The 18,060-nt window shown below is 36.3% G+C and overlaps 1 protein-coding gene across 1 annotated transcript in view; it reads left to right on the top strand.

Annotated features, from left to right (window-relative positions):
- The first annotated feature begins 2,386 nt into the window (after positions 1-2,386).
- Positions 2,387-18,060, top strand: part of dcbld1 (discoidin, CUB and LCCL domain containing 1) — a 33,041-nt gene continuing 17,367 nt past the window's right edge. The window contains exons 1-6 of the mRNA XM_084091836.1: positions 2,387-2,645; positions 7,002-7,220; positions 9,569-9,712; positions 10,574-10,625; positions 11,070-11,142; positions 17,280-17,413. Coding sequence (XP_083947962.1) covers positions 2,570-2,645; positions 7,002-7,220; positions 9,569-9,712; positions 10,574-10,625; positions 11,070-11,142; positions 17,280-17,413 — 698 coding nt within the window. The 5' untranslated portion in view covers positions 2,387-2,569. The remainder of the gene's footprint in view (positions 2,646-7,001; positions 7,221-9,568; positions 9,713-10,573; positions 10,626-11,069; positions 11,143-17,279; positions 17,414-18,060) is intronic.

The following is an 18,060-nucleotide window of genomic DNA, read 5'->3' as shown; positions in this document are numbered from 1 at the left end:
TTTACAATTACTTTCGAGCATATATGATACTCTTAAGTTAAGTGCCTTGAGTCATTAGATGATTTCAGAAGATTGTTTAGTTGTCAAATAAACATAACCAACAGCACCATCTAGCGTTTTACAATAGTTTTCACTGGATGGAAAACATATGCAAATTATAGAGTGTTCAGTGTTTCAGTAAACATCCATTATATAACATTTCTGGTCAGTTTAGAGATCAAACTGATTTGTTTAGGTGTTTTACAGGTTTTTTATGAAATGCTACAAAATTGCAAGATTCTCATTTCCATCATAACCAATAAACCTTTTTTAGAAAAACGCATTATTGTCGAAAAATAAATAAATAAATGCTGTGATGACTGTGACTCTTTGTTATTAAAACATTACTAACACAAAGAATAGAAATTAATTTACAAGATTATATTTTTGATTAAAGGATGACCCTTATATATATATATAGGCCTACATAGTTACATACACATTTAAACTGGTACTGAAAAGAAAATACTGCTGTTGTGTACTGCAAACGGTGGGATATAGACTAATGATTAATGTTTTTTTGTTTTGTTTTTTGTTGTTGTTGTTGTTTTTCAGATTGAAAAAAATGTTTTGGACCTGAAAATAAAAAAGAAAACAAACACCTGTACTGGCCTGTAGGTTGTTTGATGTCTCTTCTCCAGCAGAGAGCGCAATAGCTTAAGCTATCATAAATTATCATTTTTATCAAGCTCGTATATTTCAGTTCAGTAATTTCATTTAAATGGCAATGGAAATTACCTATTAATTGTCATTTAAGTTAAATTACTGAACTTAAATATACAAGCTCTATAAAAATGATCATTCTAGAAGAAAATTTCAGATGGCACTTAGAGGCTTTTGCATCTGAACTCTTCATATATATATATATATATATATATATATATATATATATATATATATATATATATATATATATATATAAAACAATCTATTTTGTGACATTTGCTGTGCTATAAGCCTATCAGATGCACGTGCAAAAAATTTGCCTTTTTACTGCATTATCATTAACATGATCTTTGCGCGGTGACTGTCTGCAGGGTTTTTCATAATGACAGTAATAAAACTTTATGGCCCAGTAAGTTAAAACCAGGCCTGTGCTCTCCTGGCACAGATGAAGTGTCATTTGCTGTGAGAATGGCCATATGTTACTGGAAATCCACCGGTCACTGCCTGACATTACTGCAACATACAACATAGTTTTGTTCGGATTAATGTTTAGAAACTTTCCTAGAACAGTGTCTCATTTGTTTATTTGTCCTCTAACAATGTCTAGAAATATACACTCATCACAAGAGAACCGCCACTGTGGGTATTTTTTTCTTTAACAAATGTCATTTTAAAGATTTTTAATCAAATGGATGGCCATTTATATTACTAAGGCTAATGTCATAGCTATCATTTTATGTATCCTAAATACACACAATTGAATAATATTTTCACACTTATTTGACAAAATGTGCATTACTTGTCCAAATTAAAGCACGATTTGGAAGGTGATGTACTATAAAAATAAGATATTATTTACCTTGCTTTATCTTTGTTTTCTCCACAAGATACATGATATCTCCACAAGATATATCATCTCTTCTTAGTACACTAACTTTTGAAAAACTGTATTAGTGGTTTGTGGCGGAAATGACGACATAGAGTGAGAAATTGAGGGGAAAAATATAGATAATTTCCATACAATAAATATTGAATGTAATATTTCTCTCTTTGTTTAGATCAGTGTTGTAAATGTAATATTTTATCATTGTCATATATTTAACGATTAGAACGCTGGGTCTAGCACAAGGGTAAAACAATATCTAAATTTTAAAAGCATTTAAAAAGTAGCAAAGCTATTAAATTATAGGTCTGCATTTTTTTTAAATAAGTTTCATAAAAAATAATAAATACAATTTATTATTATGCTTTTATTTTATTATATATTAAATATTAATGTTATAATATTTTTATCATATATAATTGTTTTATTAATATAAAATACTATTTAATATTATTTGAAAACTCTTAAAAATAATGAAGAAATTACTTTGCATTGCTAGCATTTCTCAAGATTAATCGCTTGTTGTAGGCTACCTTACATCTGAGTTACAAGTCGCTTCAGAAAATAAATAAATAAATGAAAAATAAACATGGAAAAATAAAGGCAATTTTAATGTGAAAGGTTATAACAAAAAGAAAACCTTTGAAATCTAATAGTTTAATAAAAGTCTAGTCTTGAGATATAAAATTGGCCGAAGTTGAAAAAATGCACTTTCTAACCAGTATCACTTTCATACTCAGTATCTATACTAGGCTAGTAGGCTCCCATACTAACAGCAGGACACAAGACAGACCCGTCAGACTGGTCTAGTAACCGCTTGGTGCCGCCTGTGGGAGAAACGCGGAAGAAGAGTTCATTCAAGGCGTTTGTGATCCGCACGGACACACTCGTACACGAGTTTCCCCCGATAAACATGCTATCGTGAAGCTTCTCCAATGCGCCCTCGCGTTTTCCTCTCATTCACAGCGGTTTCGAGTGGAGATGTCTGGACACACAGCACTGCATGGACTGATACTCTTATATTCAATTCGCGCGCTCGTGCTCGCAGAGAAACCGGGTAAGTGAACAAAAACACGGCAGATGATCGGAAACAAAAGAGTCTGTTTGCTGAGGCGTCAGAGGTTCCTGCTGGAGGATTTTGAGTTGTTTGCGTGCAACATGCATTTATGGTTGTAGTATATAATCGTAAGTAAATGTACAGTTGCTCCTGGGGAGTTATAATGTTTCAAACTTTGTCACATGAGCTTCAGATCCTGTTAACTCTTGAGCGCAGTGCGTTTCGTTCTGAATTCTAGACATTAAATTCCAATGGATTCAAATACATATAGCCTACAACACGCGCTAAAAGTATGCTTACAATTTATGTGTTTATGATTAGTTTCGTGTTGCATGTGTTTCTCATAGAAACTGTAGTACCTTTTAAAGTTGATATCCTTAAACTTAAAGATATGGACGGTGGATAAGATTTTTGATGTCAAAATGTGCTGACTGTACATGCAGCGCTGTCCATAAGGACAACTTTCCCTCGAATCACTCTCACAGCGGGACTGTGTGTGTTAGTCAAAGTGTCTCTGGATGGTCAAAGCAGCATTTGATCTGCATTGTGTAAAAACATGTAGCCTATCTTTTGTCTAGGATTTTAGTACTGTAGAGACTACAGAGGTCTTTTTACTGCTGGGATATTCCTTTAGGACTTTTTAATTCAGCATACAGTGCACACATTACAGAGACGATAACACTGGAGTGGAGAAACATTTGGTTATTAAAGGAACAGTTCAGACAAAAAAAAAAAAAGACAAAAAAAAAAGGTAATTCTCAGAACTTTTATTACTTTTTCTGTGTAACACAAATCGAGAAGTTTTAATGGTTGCACTTTTGCATACAAGAGGTTGTCAGGAATGTGAAAACATAAATAAAAAAAAAAAGACTCCTGAATCCATATGACTTGTGCATTGAAAATTAATCCATATGACTCGTGCATTGTAATTTCCGAGACTTTCGTTCATATTCAGAACACAATTGAATATTTTGATATGAAAAAAAGAAGATATTTTTTACTTAAATCTGAAAGCTTTCTGTCCTTCCATAGACAGCTATGCAACTACCAGTTTGATGCTTCAAAAAGTTCATAAAGAGATCATAAAACTAATCCATATGAATTGAGGAGTTTAGTCCAAATTTTCTGAAGAGACCAGATCGCTTTATTTGATGAACAGATTGAATTTAGGCTTTTATTCTCATATAAACATTGATCAGCACACACAAACGAAGCTCAACCGAACTTGCTTGACTTCATTGGTTCTTGCACGTCAAGTGAACATGCTTGAGCTTGCATTTACCTTAACTGATGTGAAAGCGATCATGTCTCTTCAGAACATTTTGACTAAACCACTCAATTCAAATGGATTAGTTTTACAATCTCTTTATGAACTTTTTGAAGCATCAAAGTGGTAGTTGGTGGACTGTCAATCAATGGAGGGTCAGAAAGCTCTAAGATTTTTTCAAAAAGATCTTAATTTGTGTTCCGAAAGTGACCGAAAGTCTTACGGGTTTGGAAAGACATCAAGGTGAGTAAATGATGACATTAATTGTTGTGTGAACCATCCCTTTAATGACTTAGTTCCCAAAACTGTAAGTAATTCACTCACTTTTGTTACCTTTTGAATTTTGAAAACTTTAGTCTCCACAAGGACTAATTGCATGGAGAAGAGCATTAAGTACAATTCTCATTTTGTTTTCTATAGAAGATAGGTGTGACTAAATGATGACCAAATCTTTATTTTTGAGGGAACTATTAATTTAAGTGTTTCAGTCAATGGTGAAATACTTCAGTTCAGTACTGCATAGTATCACTCCCCTTAATGTTGTCCTTTTTGTATTATAATTGTTTATCCAAGAGTTATTACTTTGTGGCAGTGTTCTTGCTAAGCACAGTGTTTTTGATTGCACACACTTAAAAATAATGGTTCTTTTATTGGCATTAATGGTTCCATGAAGAACATTTAACATCCATGGAATCTTTCCATTGCACAAAAGGTTCTTTAGATTGGAAAAAAGTTTCATCAGATTATTAAAATGTTCTTTACACTAGTAGTTATTTTAAGAACTTGTTCACTAAAATGTAATTTGGGGAACCTAAAAATAGTTCTTCTATGGCATCACTGTTGTAAAATAGTTCTTCTATGGCATCACAAAACCCCGTTTTAGAACACTTATCTTAAGTGTAAGAGTGTAAATTGAATATCCTACTAGTGTGAACCCATAGCTGGTGCATGTTAGGAGACAGTCGGATTGTCTGTACATGCAGAACTCTCTCTGTTGTGAATGTTTGTGCTCCACCCTGGGGCAGACGATTGCCAGGTGTTCCTCAACATGCTGAAAGGACTGGTTTCAGATGCTCCACCATGTTTTTCTCCATTGGAATGAATGCAAAAGTGAGCTACAACCGCATTTGGTCATTTTGAATAAATATTATATAAATATTTTTTACATCTACTTCACTGAAATTCTTAATAAATAACCCAAAATATTATTTTAATGTGTAGTCGTTGTAGCTTAGTTTGTTTGCATGGCGATGATTAACGTGCTGTCATCCCTCTACACCTGCCCTGAGGTTTCCGTCCATCAAAAAAAATTTTTTTTTGCACGACCCAGCCCTACATCTGGATGGAGTTCAGACGCCACCACAAAGGCCACTGTGTGTCCGCGAGTATTTAGCACTGACGTAGTACCAGCTGAGGTCAAAGAAAGCATTTTTGGGTTAGTGTGGGCGAATGTTCCCTTAGAAAAACACTGGTGCTATTTATAGCGTTAGTCCTGTTTCATTCCTTGTGTCATTTAAGAATGCCTTCAATGTCACAAAACTCTGGGGTCTCTGAGTTTGTTATATGCATACATCAGCGCCAAGTTCCTGAGTGGCTGCTGGAGACTCAGCTGTCTGGAGGGAAAGGAGGAGTTGGTGGTGCCATCACAGGTGTGAGTGCCTTTACCATGGGAGACAGTGACATAACGGAGCCATAACATATCAGCGAACAGTAGTCTTGACAATACATGCACAAATGCGCATATACATGCGCTAACCCCCCAGCGTGGGAGCTCTTCACCCTGGGATCATCCACGAGACTTGTGTCCGGCAGCTGACATTTTCTAACACCACCTTTGTCACTGATCTATGGACACATGTCTTCGCCATGGAATAAAAAATAAAAAAGGTGTTGTGACTTTTTATCTCACAATTCTGACTTTTTCTCGCAATTCTTAGTTTATATGTCACAATTCAGATTTAAAAAAAAAAATTAAACTCAGTCAGAAATGCGAAATGTAAACTGAATTCTGAGAACATTTTTTTTTTAAGTTTGAAAACTTTAGTCTCCATGAGGACTAATTGCATGGAAAAGAGCATAAAGTACAATTCTCATTTTGTTTTCCATGGAAGAAATAAAGTCAGGGTTTGGATTTGGAACTAAATGTGAGCAACTAAATAATGACCAAATCTTTATTTTTGAGTTAACTATTTCTTTAAGTGTTCAAGGATGAAATAAAAGGTATTGTGACATTTCATCTCTCAATTCTGACTTTTTCTTGCAATTCTTAGTTTATATCTCACAATTCAGACTTTTTTAATATAAACTCAGTCTGAATTACTAGATGTAAACTGAGAATTCTGAGGTAAAAAGTCTGAATTGCGAGATGTAAACTGAGAATTACGAAATTCAGTCGTGAGATATAAACTAGTAATTGTGAGAGTCAGAATTGTGAGATATAAACTCTCAGTTGTGAGGGAAAAAAATCAGAATAGTGAAATGAAAAAGTCGAAATCACCTTTGGCTTTTTTGATTAAGTGGCAGAAACAATCTTCCATTACTCGTATTTAGAAATCGTATTTCCTTTCTAAATGTGCTGTATCGTCTTTTTCTTCTAATTACAAAACTTATTGTAGTAGAGGTTCCTTCTGGTGCTTTGACTTGTCTTAAGGGTATGTGCATGTTGAAACAATGAGTTAATTAAACCTTAATTAAACTTGGTTTATGTTAGGTTGACATGCACTGGCTTGTTGAGTTCATGCAGTCTTTTGTTGCAACAGAATCAGACATTTATGTGCACTTGGAGTCTTACTTGCCATTACGTAACAGGCTGGATTGCTGTTTGATCTTCAAGAGAGAACAGATCTGAGGCTTGTATCAATATAATATTGTCTTTTAAAATTTGGGAATAAGCTTTAAAAACCTATAAGGTGATTTTTTTTTTTTTTTTTTTTTTTTTTTTTTTTTGGATTATTGGTACCAAACTGAATTGCAAAAATAGTGAACATAAGAGACTTAAAAGTACTAAACATTAAAATGTTAGTCTTGTTCTTCCTGGGTCTGAATTCACCATGCTTCATTACAACAAAATCTCATATTACTTTTTACAGATGATGGCTGTGGTCATCATGTCCTGGGCCAAGAGAGTGGTGTCCTGTCCTCCAAGAACTATCCAGGAACTTACCCCAACAACTCCTGGTGTGAATGGCGGATCCGTGTACCCATCGGCCACACGATCATCCTCAAGTTTGGAGACCTGAACATGGAGAAGAGGGACTGCGAGTCAGACTATTTAAAGGTTCTAAAAGGATCATATGGGGCGGAAAATGGTAAGCTGTTTCAATCATTTATGCGATGAACATGCTGCTTACATAATGCCATTATCTTGTGATTTCCCTGCATCAGGGTTTCCTGGATTGATTAATGGAAAGTACGATGGATTAAGTAGTTTCTGTTGTCTAAGTGCTTTTTGACAGCTGTATTTGAATTTAAAGGTGAAGTTTGGCACCAAACATAATGATTATTTTCAAACAGGTTTCCCAAACCTCTATTGGTTGGATAAACGGATCTAGTCCTACCCCAATCTGACCCGTTGGTTGAGACAATATTGCTGTGTTGAGCAGAAACAGAATCCTGTAGGAAACATTTAGAAATCTAATTTAAGTCTAGTTGTAACATTTTGTGCAATCATATTGTGATATAGTTGAGCACATGCTTTTGAGTCAGTTTAAACTCCTCCAGATCACATTACTGTGAGTAAACATGAGTAAAGCACTTTAAATCAGAGCATTACCATGAGTCGGCACCAGTCACACATTGATAAATTTACTGTAAAGCAAGAGGAAACCACAGAGGCCAGTGTGTCAGAGGATGTTTTAGAGATTGTGGTGAAATGTTGGCAATTCTGCCTGTTTCCTTAAGGATATTGTCACTTGTTATCTCCCATTTCTAATATCTTTCTTTTCGAATGAGCTTGCTGTTTTTGCAATTTATTGCCATAAGTGTAATTGCAGATGAACTCTGATTCATTACTTTTTGAACAGGAAATGTGCACAGATTCTGTACTTGTGCACTATTCCTATTCAGAAAGAAATGTATAGCTTTGCAAGTTTTTCTAGTACAAATGCATTTCAATTAATAAGGTAACAAGACAATTAATGTCAGTCATTTATGAAATATTTTCCTGAATTAGATTAGGTAAAATGTCTAAACGGTTGCTAAAATTTGATCATTGGTTATACCCAAGGGTTAAATTGTGCAAAAATCTTCCAGAATGGAATTTTGGTACCTTTGATAAAAAATAAAAAAAAATGATTGGCAGTTTTTTAATAAATTCCATTTCCTGTATTTGCCAGTCTTTTTTTGTTTATTTGTTTTTGTTTGATCCATTCCAACATTCTGAATTCCTTTAAAGTTTAAAAATGCTTTAAAAAGGCAGACCCTGGTAGAAGTGAGAAATTCGTCTGTAGGTGGGTAATTTAATTTACACGGTGGTACAGATGTAACCTGGGGTTATATATGGATTTTGGAGAGAACAGTGATGCTCTAACTGTTCTCTCCAAAATCCATATATAACCCCAGGTTACATCTGTACCACTATGTGAATGAAATGACCCACCTACTGTTTTGTCAATTATGGATGGGGAGGGAAAAGGATATTGTAGCGCTTCACTCAAAGTGAACGGGCTGTTCTGTTTTATTAGCCTATCATCTTTCAGCCCTGGACCTGAGGTCTCTTTTGGTCATCCTGCCCAGAAAAGATTTATTGCCTTTCTTTTTGTGCACCCATAGATTATAAATTTTGGAGATATTATTTTCCTATCTACATTGAAATGTTGTTCTGATAAACCAGAGCAGTGGGAGTTTTTATTGAAGCCAGAACCATTGAGTTAATTAACAGTTTTAGAGAATTAACAGCATCAGAAGAAGAGCCTGGAGGACATGAATCTTCCCACACTATGTCTGGTTCCTCCCCTGCCAACCCTTTAAACCACAAACGCTGTCATGGTGTCAGAGTCGAGCCTCAGCCACATTCACTGATCAAAGCGTCCTGCAGTGGAACGACTGGAATTTCTCTCAGAGCGATTCTTAAACAGCAGTTGAGAGACATGCTTTGTGTTGGTGGAGAGTTTGACACTTGTGTCATTCACACTTCTTAGTGTGTTGTTGACCCTTTGGTGCGTTCGGTCATAATGTTTTATAGATTAAAGTGTTTTGATTTTCATCAGAGCTTATCAGAAACTCATCTGTGTTGGACGTGTCGTAATTTTCCCAAAAAAACACCATTTCTGCATTCTTGGTTTCATCTACACCTTTCCTTTATGAAGACTAGAGACTGTTGATTGAGAAGACATTCAGAGTTAGCTTCAGAACCGTGCCTGACTGTTATTTATTTTCACCTTTTTGCTAAAAAAGTTTGCTTTAAACAACTTTTTTTATTTACTTTGACATTTGACGGTTACATTTGTGCAAGTATATATTTATTTATTTATATACATTTATTTTAGATGAAATTTATAAATAAGTTATCGGCCAACTGGCTGTTTTTTACAATATTTTTTACAAGTTGACTGGTGTTAATTTTGGTCTGATTTGTACCTCACTGCTAATACCTCAGTATGATTCTAATTCCTAATCTTTTATTAATTAATAATACATTTCCTTCCATTTCACCTAGTGTACTGGGAGTACTGCGGGGGTCCGATGCCCAAACCTACGCAGATTCCCACAGACTCCAGCGAACTGACTGTCCGCTTTCGCAGCAGCCAGCACATCTCTGGAAGAGGATTCCTGCTGTCATACTCCACAGAAAACCACAAAGGTATCTTTAATTTAAAAGGAAACGTGTGTCTTCTTAACACAACTTTGTACGTTTAGCGTCAGCTCTCAGGAATCCAATATTCTTCTTGTCTCTTGGCCGACCCCCATGTTAACCGCAGTGGACCCATGCCGTGGCTTGCCCCCTTCCCTCCTCTGGATGCTTGCAGATCCTTTACGGATGTTTCTTTAAAAGACAAGTTTGAACAATATTAAAAAAGCGATATTAAAAGTTGATCCAAAAATGAAAGTTCTGTTACAGCGCATATCCTGCAATGAAGCCCACAGATGACCTTGTAATTCGCTTCAACCTTTCCTAACTTTATGAAAAATTATTTTATGGAAGGTTTGAGTGGTGTATGTGTATGCAAGCAGCAAGCAGAATACGGGTGTTTCTAAAGCACACTCAGCGTCATCGCGCATCTGCTTAAAAACTAAGCTCAGAATCGTTGGAGAGAGAATCGCGGTACATAAATGGATCGTTTTTTTTTTTTTTTTCTCCCACCCCTACACGCCAACACCAATTTTGACTCTAATTTGGCACTTGGTGAGGCCTAAATTTAACACAGACACACGCACACATATAAATATAAATATAAATTCAGCCTTGGTATATAAAATGTGCTTGACAGTCTGGGGTCATAGTCTGTGACTTTGTCATGTGAGCATGAGTGAGGTTTATATCTATGTATATGTTTCCATCCCAGACATGGAGGTGCAGGAAGTAGGTCTGTCATCCTGTTGTGATGCTTATGTCCTGTTGTTCTTGTTTTTGTTGAGTCGGAGGGCCTGTTTCCTTTGTGGAGACTTATCATATGCTCCATTTTTACCCTCATTGTGTGTCCTCCTCTGCTTTCCTCTTCAGAGCTGCTGACTTGCTTGGACAGAGGCAGTCATTTCCCAGCATCAAAGTACAGGTGAGAGTGAGTGTGTGTTGGGATATAGACGCCTTAAAAAGTTAAACTTACACAAGTTGCTCGATATAGCTCTATTTTTTTTTTTAACTTTTGACTATATATATAAAATGACACACTCTTTTGGTAAATACAAATAAAAATGGCTTTTAAATAGTCAGAATAGCATTGTGAATATATATATATATAGTGAATATTTTGTATATATTGCCCAGACATATCTGAAACTATTCCTTTGAAATATATCCAAGCCACAAGACATTACAAAATGAACCCTGGGCAGTAGTCACAATTTTCCAGACTGTATCTCATCGCATTAGTGCTTATAATTTTAGTTCCTCACTCAGCTATTATCAACACACTATCCATTGCTTTATCTATAGCCGTCAGCTATAATTAACTGACATGCTGTAAGCAGATATTTGTCTTTGTTCTCGCCCTGTGTAGGATGTACTGTCCGGCCGGATGTGCAGCGGTGACGGGAGATGTGTCTGGGGACATTTTCCTGGGCTACAGACATGTGAGTAGCGTCTCATTGTTTTCCTCAGGTGTGGGTGGCGTGCTGCAGCTCATTCGCATCCGCAGAATAGCATTAAGCCAAGCTGAGGGGTTATTTACAAGGCCTCCAAGCATCCAAGCAGATGCTCAGCGGGGTGCTTCCCAAACAGGTTTCAGATGCAACAACTCAGCCAAGAAAAGCGGCTGCTCTAAGCAGATTTTCCCACAGGTGCTCAGGCCTCTAGGGCCTTCACAGGGAATGTTAAGCGGGCCGGCAGTCGGGGGTGGAATGCACTAATGGCTCGTCCCATTGTCTGTCAGGCATTTGTTGTGACAGGACTTGTGTGTATGAATGTGTGGATACCCCAAGGATACGCAGTGACAGATCATTTGTGCTGGCTCCATTGTTCTCCCTGGTCACTTAGTGGGCAGTGAACTCTGAATGAAAGGCGTTTATGTAATTGTTCATACCTCTCCAGCGAATCGGGGTCAGAGCTTTGGGCTACTTGAGGGATTGGCCGAACAGCAACGGCTGAATCATGTGCTTGGGCTTTGAGCTATAACTCAAGATGTTAAGGGCTTTTCTGAAGGATTTGCATTGTGGTAAAATCTCTTCCTGTTTGTGAAAGCTAAGCTGGTCGAGCTCTATGTGTCACTGCAAGTTCTGGTTGCGTTGAATTTGTGAGGGTGATTTAAAAAAAAAAAAAGGCATTTTCATTTAAATCGAATGTTTGTTGCATGTGCGGAGCTTAACCTCTTAAAAACCAAAAGTAGAGTTGAACAAACCTTGCGGATCATTGTGAGAAGGGAAACTGTTGTGTTGCAGTAGCAAAAATACTGTCAGGTACAAAAGTCTGAGACCACAAGTGAAAATGCTTTTATTTTGCTTTTTTTTGCTTTTTTTTTTTAATATGACTAGGTGGTTTGAGAATGTTCCAAAGTGCATTTTGTGCTTCATATAAGAAAATTTGACTTGTCAATGTCACAAATCTGCAAAATACTTAATTTTGTTCATTTACAGGTGGTCTCAGAGTTCTGGACCCCAACAATCATGTAAAAATAAGGAAAAAATATCAACAATGTAGTTATGATCTGAGAAATACATTTTTGATATATACTTATAGTTTGTAGTAATTAAAAGGTTTACTACTTAAAACAATAATAAAGGTTTTTTGAACGAAATTCATACTTTTATTCAGCAAGGACACATTCAATTAATCAAAAGTGACGGTAAAGACTTGTTTCGTTAAATAGTATATATCAAGTAAATGCGGTTCTTTTGAACTTTTATTCATCAAAGAATCCTGAAAAAATGCATCACGGTTTCCATAAAAATATTAAGCAACTATTTTTAACATTGAGCAGCAAATAAGCTTATTTAAATGATTTCTGAGGGATCATGTGACACTGAAGACTGGAGTAATGATGCTAAAAAGTCAGCTTTGCATCACAGGAATAAATTACATTTTAAAGTATATTAAAATGAAAATATTATTTTAAAATGTAATATTTCACAATATTACTGTTTTTACTGTATTTATGATATACACTGCCATTTTAAAAGTTTGGGATCTGTAAGATTTTTTTTTTTTTTTTTAAAGACGTCTCTTATGCTCACCTAAGCTGCATTTATTTGATTAAAAATACACAAAATAACTAATATTGTGAAATATTATCACAATTTAAAATAACCGTTTTATATTTTCAAATGTAATTTATTCATGTGATGAAAAGCTGAATTTTCAGCATTAAATTGATCAAAAGTGACAGTAAAGACATTAATAATGTTACAAAATATTCTATTTAAAATAAATGAAATCGAACTTTCTAGTCATAAAAGAATCCTACTTTTTTTTTGTCCACAACTGTTTTCAACATTGATAATAGTAATGAATGTTTTTTTGAGCATCAAATCAGCATATTAGAATGATTTCTGAAGGATCATGTGAAACTGAAGACAAGTAATGATACTGAAAATTCAGCTTTGCACCACAGAAATAAATTATATTTTAAATATATTCAAATAAAAATGATTATTTTAAATTGTCATAATATTTAACAATATTACTGTTTGTATTTTTTAATCAAATAAATGCATCCTTGATGAGCATAAGAGACTTCTTTAAAAACATCAAAAATCTTACCGATCCCAAAATTTTGAACAGCAGTGAGTAAATAGAACAGGAATAGACTAAAAGATGTAAAACACAAAAGAAACCACAATGCACATTGTGGTTGTGGGAAAAGTCCAGAGTATCAGAGCGTGACTATCTCTCTGTATTGTATTTTACTAATGATACATTTCCACTGACTAAAGTGGTGGTAGGAGGAACGCTCTCTGCTTTAAGTTGTCCTAACCCCTATCACGGATCACAGATTTTCAAGAAAGACAACAGACACACGGCTGCAGGCTCAATACTCACACAACAGGGTCTTAACCGACAATGAAAGACAAGGGCACGCATTTCCACCCTGCTGCCATCTGCTTTGATATGCGAGTGTGAAGGGCTTTAGAAAGAGCCTGAGCGATTGATTACTTCACATTGGCTTTTGTGTAGATCGGGTGGAGCAGTGGACTCTGGGATTACAGGCAGATAATGCCACCACAGTGAGGGTGTGGATCTGCCCACTAAAGCCATTCAGCAGTCACATTTATTCATTATTTTGCCACCTTAATCTCAGTTCTAGGTTCGTCAATACTTTGTAAGACTGAATGAATCATCTGAATGAACACAGATAGTGCCTCTACATGCAAATAAGTGAAAACTCTCTTCCTGTTAGTAAAGAAATTGTAGTTTAAGATAGTAAACAGTTTACATTTTAATATAATATTTCACAATATTACTGTTTTACTGTTATTCCATTTTTATTAAACAATTTCAGTCTTGCTGAGACTTCTTTCAAAAACATTACATAAAAGTTACGAGCCCAAACTTTTGAATGGTTTTGTTGTCAGCAGGAAGTTTCATTGATTGTTGTGTAAAAACTGGAAGGCTTCGTGGCTTCATGCTGTGGCTCGTCCGCAGGAGATTTGACTCAAGCTCATGTTCTCTCAATGAATTAGCCAGTTTACAAAGGTCTTTCAAAGGACGGTTAAGAATGAGGACTTTGTATTTGCATAAAGAAGCTACATATGAATGACAGCACCGTAGAGTCAGTTAATAAACAAATAAGCATGCAAATAACCAAATCAACGAATAAAATGTGCGCTTGCTCAGTTGCTAACGCCAGCATCACTACTATTGCGCATTGCATACTTGAGCCGCTTTTCCGCTATCTCTGCTGATGGCAGAACTCATTCATTTTGAGAGCTGTGTGTAGGTTGCGTATGACTATGAAGATTTTCCGGGTCCAATTTGAGCTCCAGATGTTTAAATATTTGACTTGAACATTAGTGGCTAGAACGTCTCAGACCGCCATGTCCACGGACCGTTGGCTGATGCATATGGCACACTTAACTGGAAACACTTCAGGATTTTCCAAGTCGTCATCTGATTGGTTGAATACTACAGGATGTCCGGGAGACATTTGTGTCGTGTTCTTTAACAGTCCATCTGGAAACAAAGATGCCGTGACTCCGAACCCCCAAATGGAAGAAGCAAGCCAGCTGTCATTATAGGGTTATTATAGGGTCATCAACTTTACATTGTCACGCCCATAAACATGACGTGGAACAAAACGAACTGTGATTGGTTGCTTTACATGTCAGTCAGATGGCCTCTGGGTGGTCCTTGGCCAATGAAAGATGCGATGGAGTCCAGACCTTCTGCCATCAGCTGAGGCTCTTGCTACGCAAGACTACTAGACTATATGCAACTACCAGACTGGATATAACTTAGTCTAACCAAAACTAAGCACTGATTGAGAATTACCAGTATTTTTCCCCTAAAACCTTCTTTTAAACACTATTTCTGTAAAATGTGCGGTTCTGGATAACTTTGTATATAACAAATTTTACATTGATTTAGCCCTAGAAAATCAACCATGTCTTTTAGACATATTGGCGTTCATTTGTCTTGTGTGGATACGTTCATTATTCATCATAAGAGTAAAGACATCTTCATGACATGCGACTGCCACTAGGTTAAAAAAAAGCAATTATCGCATGTGAATGTCGGAAATAGTGTAAAGGCAGCTTTAGCTTTGATTATTTGTATTTATATACATGTACACTCACTTGCTCACTCACTCACCAGTGTTAAAATATCTAAAATGATTGTTTAGGCTTATTTTGAAGGTGCAATTGAATATCTAAGGGTGTGTCTTAATCAGCTCTGATCAGGGAGTCGGCCATTTTAAGGGCTGTGTCAATCGTAAAATCCTTTCAGTGCACTGAAATGTTCACTCCCTAATAAGTCTCGCACAATGCACCATGAAATCCAGGGAGCATCGATGCTCACTATGTTCCCTTAATGGAAGTTCTGAAGCTTGAAACAAAAATCACGTGTGCCAACTCTACATGAACCAACTCTCAATGTGTAGTGAGTCAAGGTCCTTACTGTCCTTACAATTAGTGTGCACGAGATACTGGTTCACTACCTAGGAAGCTAGGGAGCTGACTGAGATGCACCCATAGAGACTTGTGGTGGGGCTTTTTTTTAAACTTTGCTTGGGTGTTCTGTGTGGTTTCTTACTAGCCAATCACATAGCAACTCATCAAATGAGTGTGTTGCATTGCGGTAGTGAGTTTTGCATGGGACAGCACAACTTTTATGTTGTCATAAATCAAAGGTAGAGACTGCAGCAGTTAGATAGGGCTGTATTTATGGCCCTGACTGGAGGAGGCATGTTCAGGTTAATGAAGCATCTCAGTCTGAATGCAGAGCAGCTGTTTCTGCTGATAACTCGCAATACGTCTTTTGTAACCTCATCACAGTAATGATTTGCAAGTGGCTAATGGGCTCAGTGTAGAGCATCTAACCACCTTAGAGACTGTACGCTCTTCTCTGTCTTCATGCCATAGTCTGTCATTTTACTCAAGCTTTTTTAAGTGGCCTTTTTTTTCCGGTAGTATTTTTGTAATTCATTTTATCTTCATCTCCGGATGAAATGATAGATGTTGTTTGTGTTATTATTATTAAAAATGATTTGATGAATTGATCGTTATTTTGAATGACAATCAATGATCGTTTCTGAAAAACATCTTGTCAGATTGACCATAAACGTCTCAAGAATCTGCTTAATTTTGTTCTTAATTTGAACACGGGATGTTTTTTGTCATACTGCAGATAAGCAAGTGAAAAATTCCAGATATACACATTCCAAAATGTTTGACCCTGTCAGGCTCAAAGCTTAATATTACAGTTTTACAGTGTTGAAAGATCCTTTATCCCTCTATGGCTGTTACCTGGCTTAGCCTGTTAAATAAAAGGGACTTTAGAAATGTTATTCATGCATAGGCATTTACTGTGACAAAGCGCTAGCATTAGCGGCAGTAGCTGAGGAATGCTAAGCATTTCCACTGGCTGCTACAATTACTGTAATTGCTGCCTCACAATGAAATTATAAAGCCCACCTCAGTCAGAAATCTTAAATTAATCTATGTTGTGACTAAAAACATGCATGCTTAATGTTCAATGGTGGTCTGTCTTAATAATTATGAAATACCAGAGCAAATTGAATTGAAATGCCTGTGCTAATAGTGTTCAGAATTGTTTTATGGTACTGTAGCTGACACTGCTCACAACATCAATGCACTATTCATCTTGTCAATGAAATGAATATCACACAGATGATTTCTGAATCATTCAGAATGATTTTTGAAGGATCATGTGACACTGAAGACTGGAGCAATGCCAGAGCTTTGATCACAGAAATAAATTATATTTTAAATTATATTATAATAGAAAACATGCATGCACTGTAAAAAAAATTCATGATTTGTTATCACAACTTTTTATCTTTTGTCAGATCAACTTAGATCATTAATGTGGTTCAGATAACATAATATTTTGAGTGTATGTTAATTAATACAATGAAGGAGTTTGGCTTAACTCAAATTTTTAATTTCAACTAACTCAAAGTTTTAAGGCAACCAGGTAACTTACTTTTTTACGTTATACCAACAATAACTTTTTACAGTGTGTTAAGTCTTGCAGGCCAGTCTCGGTCTATCCCTTCATTATTGTGTCTGAGTGCTCTCTGTACTTTCCATTTCAGACATCAGTTTTGTGTAAAGCAGCAGTGCATGCTGGGGTCATCATGGACCAGTTTGGAGGACCAATCACAGTGGAGAATCACCAAGGGCTCAGTCACTACCCTGCGGTCAGAGCCAACGGCATCCAGTCAAAAGAGTGAGTTACTGCAGTGGTTTCTGTTGTCTCTTTATGACAGAAGCTTGAAGCCTCAGATTTTATCATGATTGCCTTTATATTTTTAGGTGGGTTTGACCACCATGTGGGCTTTCCTTGTACATGAAAAGAAAAAAAGTTGACAATTGTGCATTTACATTGGAAGTCTATGGGGCAAAACGCAACTCTTGCCTCATAGATCATCCATCTTAAGTGCATTTCTGTCAACATGTTTGTTTGCCAGGGAAAACGGTTAGATTACAGTTAGAAAAATTGAAATAGTCTGTCTTACAAATTCCCCTGACAAGTCATAACATGTCTTATTCTGGTGCTTCAACTATAACGGCTGTGGCTGAATGTGACCTTGGTTTGTTCTCTAGCCGTGCTGCAGTTATTATTAAGTGGCGATTCCTGCCTCCTTTAGCGTGATGGACGGTTTAGGTATTACCTAATGTCAGGGACACTGTCTGGACGGCTGGTCTTTCACAGATTTGTCACCAGGGAATTGGGGGCAGGTTGAGAAAGAAATCGAGATTGCCTCTCGTTATAGTCTCTGAGGAGGGTTTGAAGTGTCCATTGAGGAGTGATTTATTAAGAGGACAACGGGCAGCTCTCTAGAGCCAGCGATACTTCCTATGACGTTTTTTTTT

This window comes from Abramis brama, assembly GCF_963993115.1.
Source record: "Abramis brama genome assembly, chromosome: 18".
Lineage (NCBI taxonomy): Eukaryota > Metazoa > Chordata > Actinopteri > Cypriniformes > Leuciscidae > Abramis > Abramis brama.
Note: the sequence above shows the minus strand (reverse complement) of the source record. Positions and strands in the feature narration are given on the sequence as shown.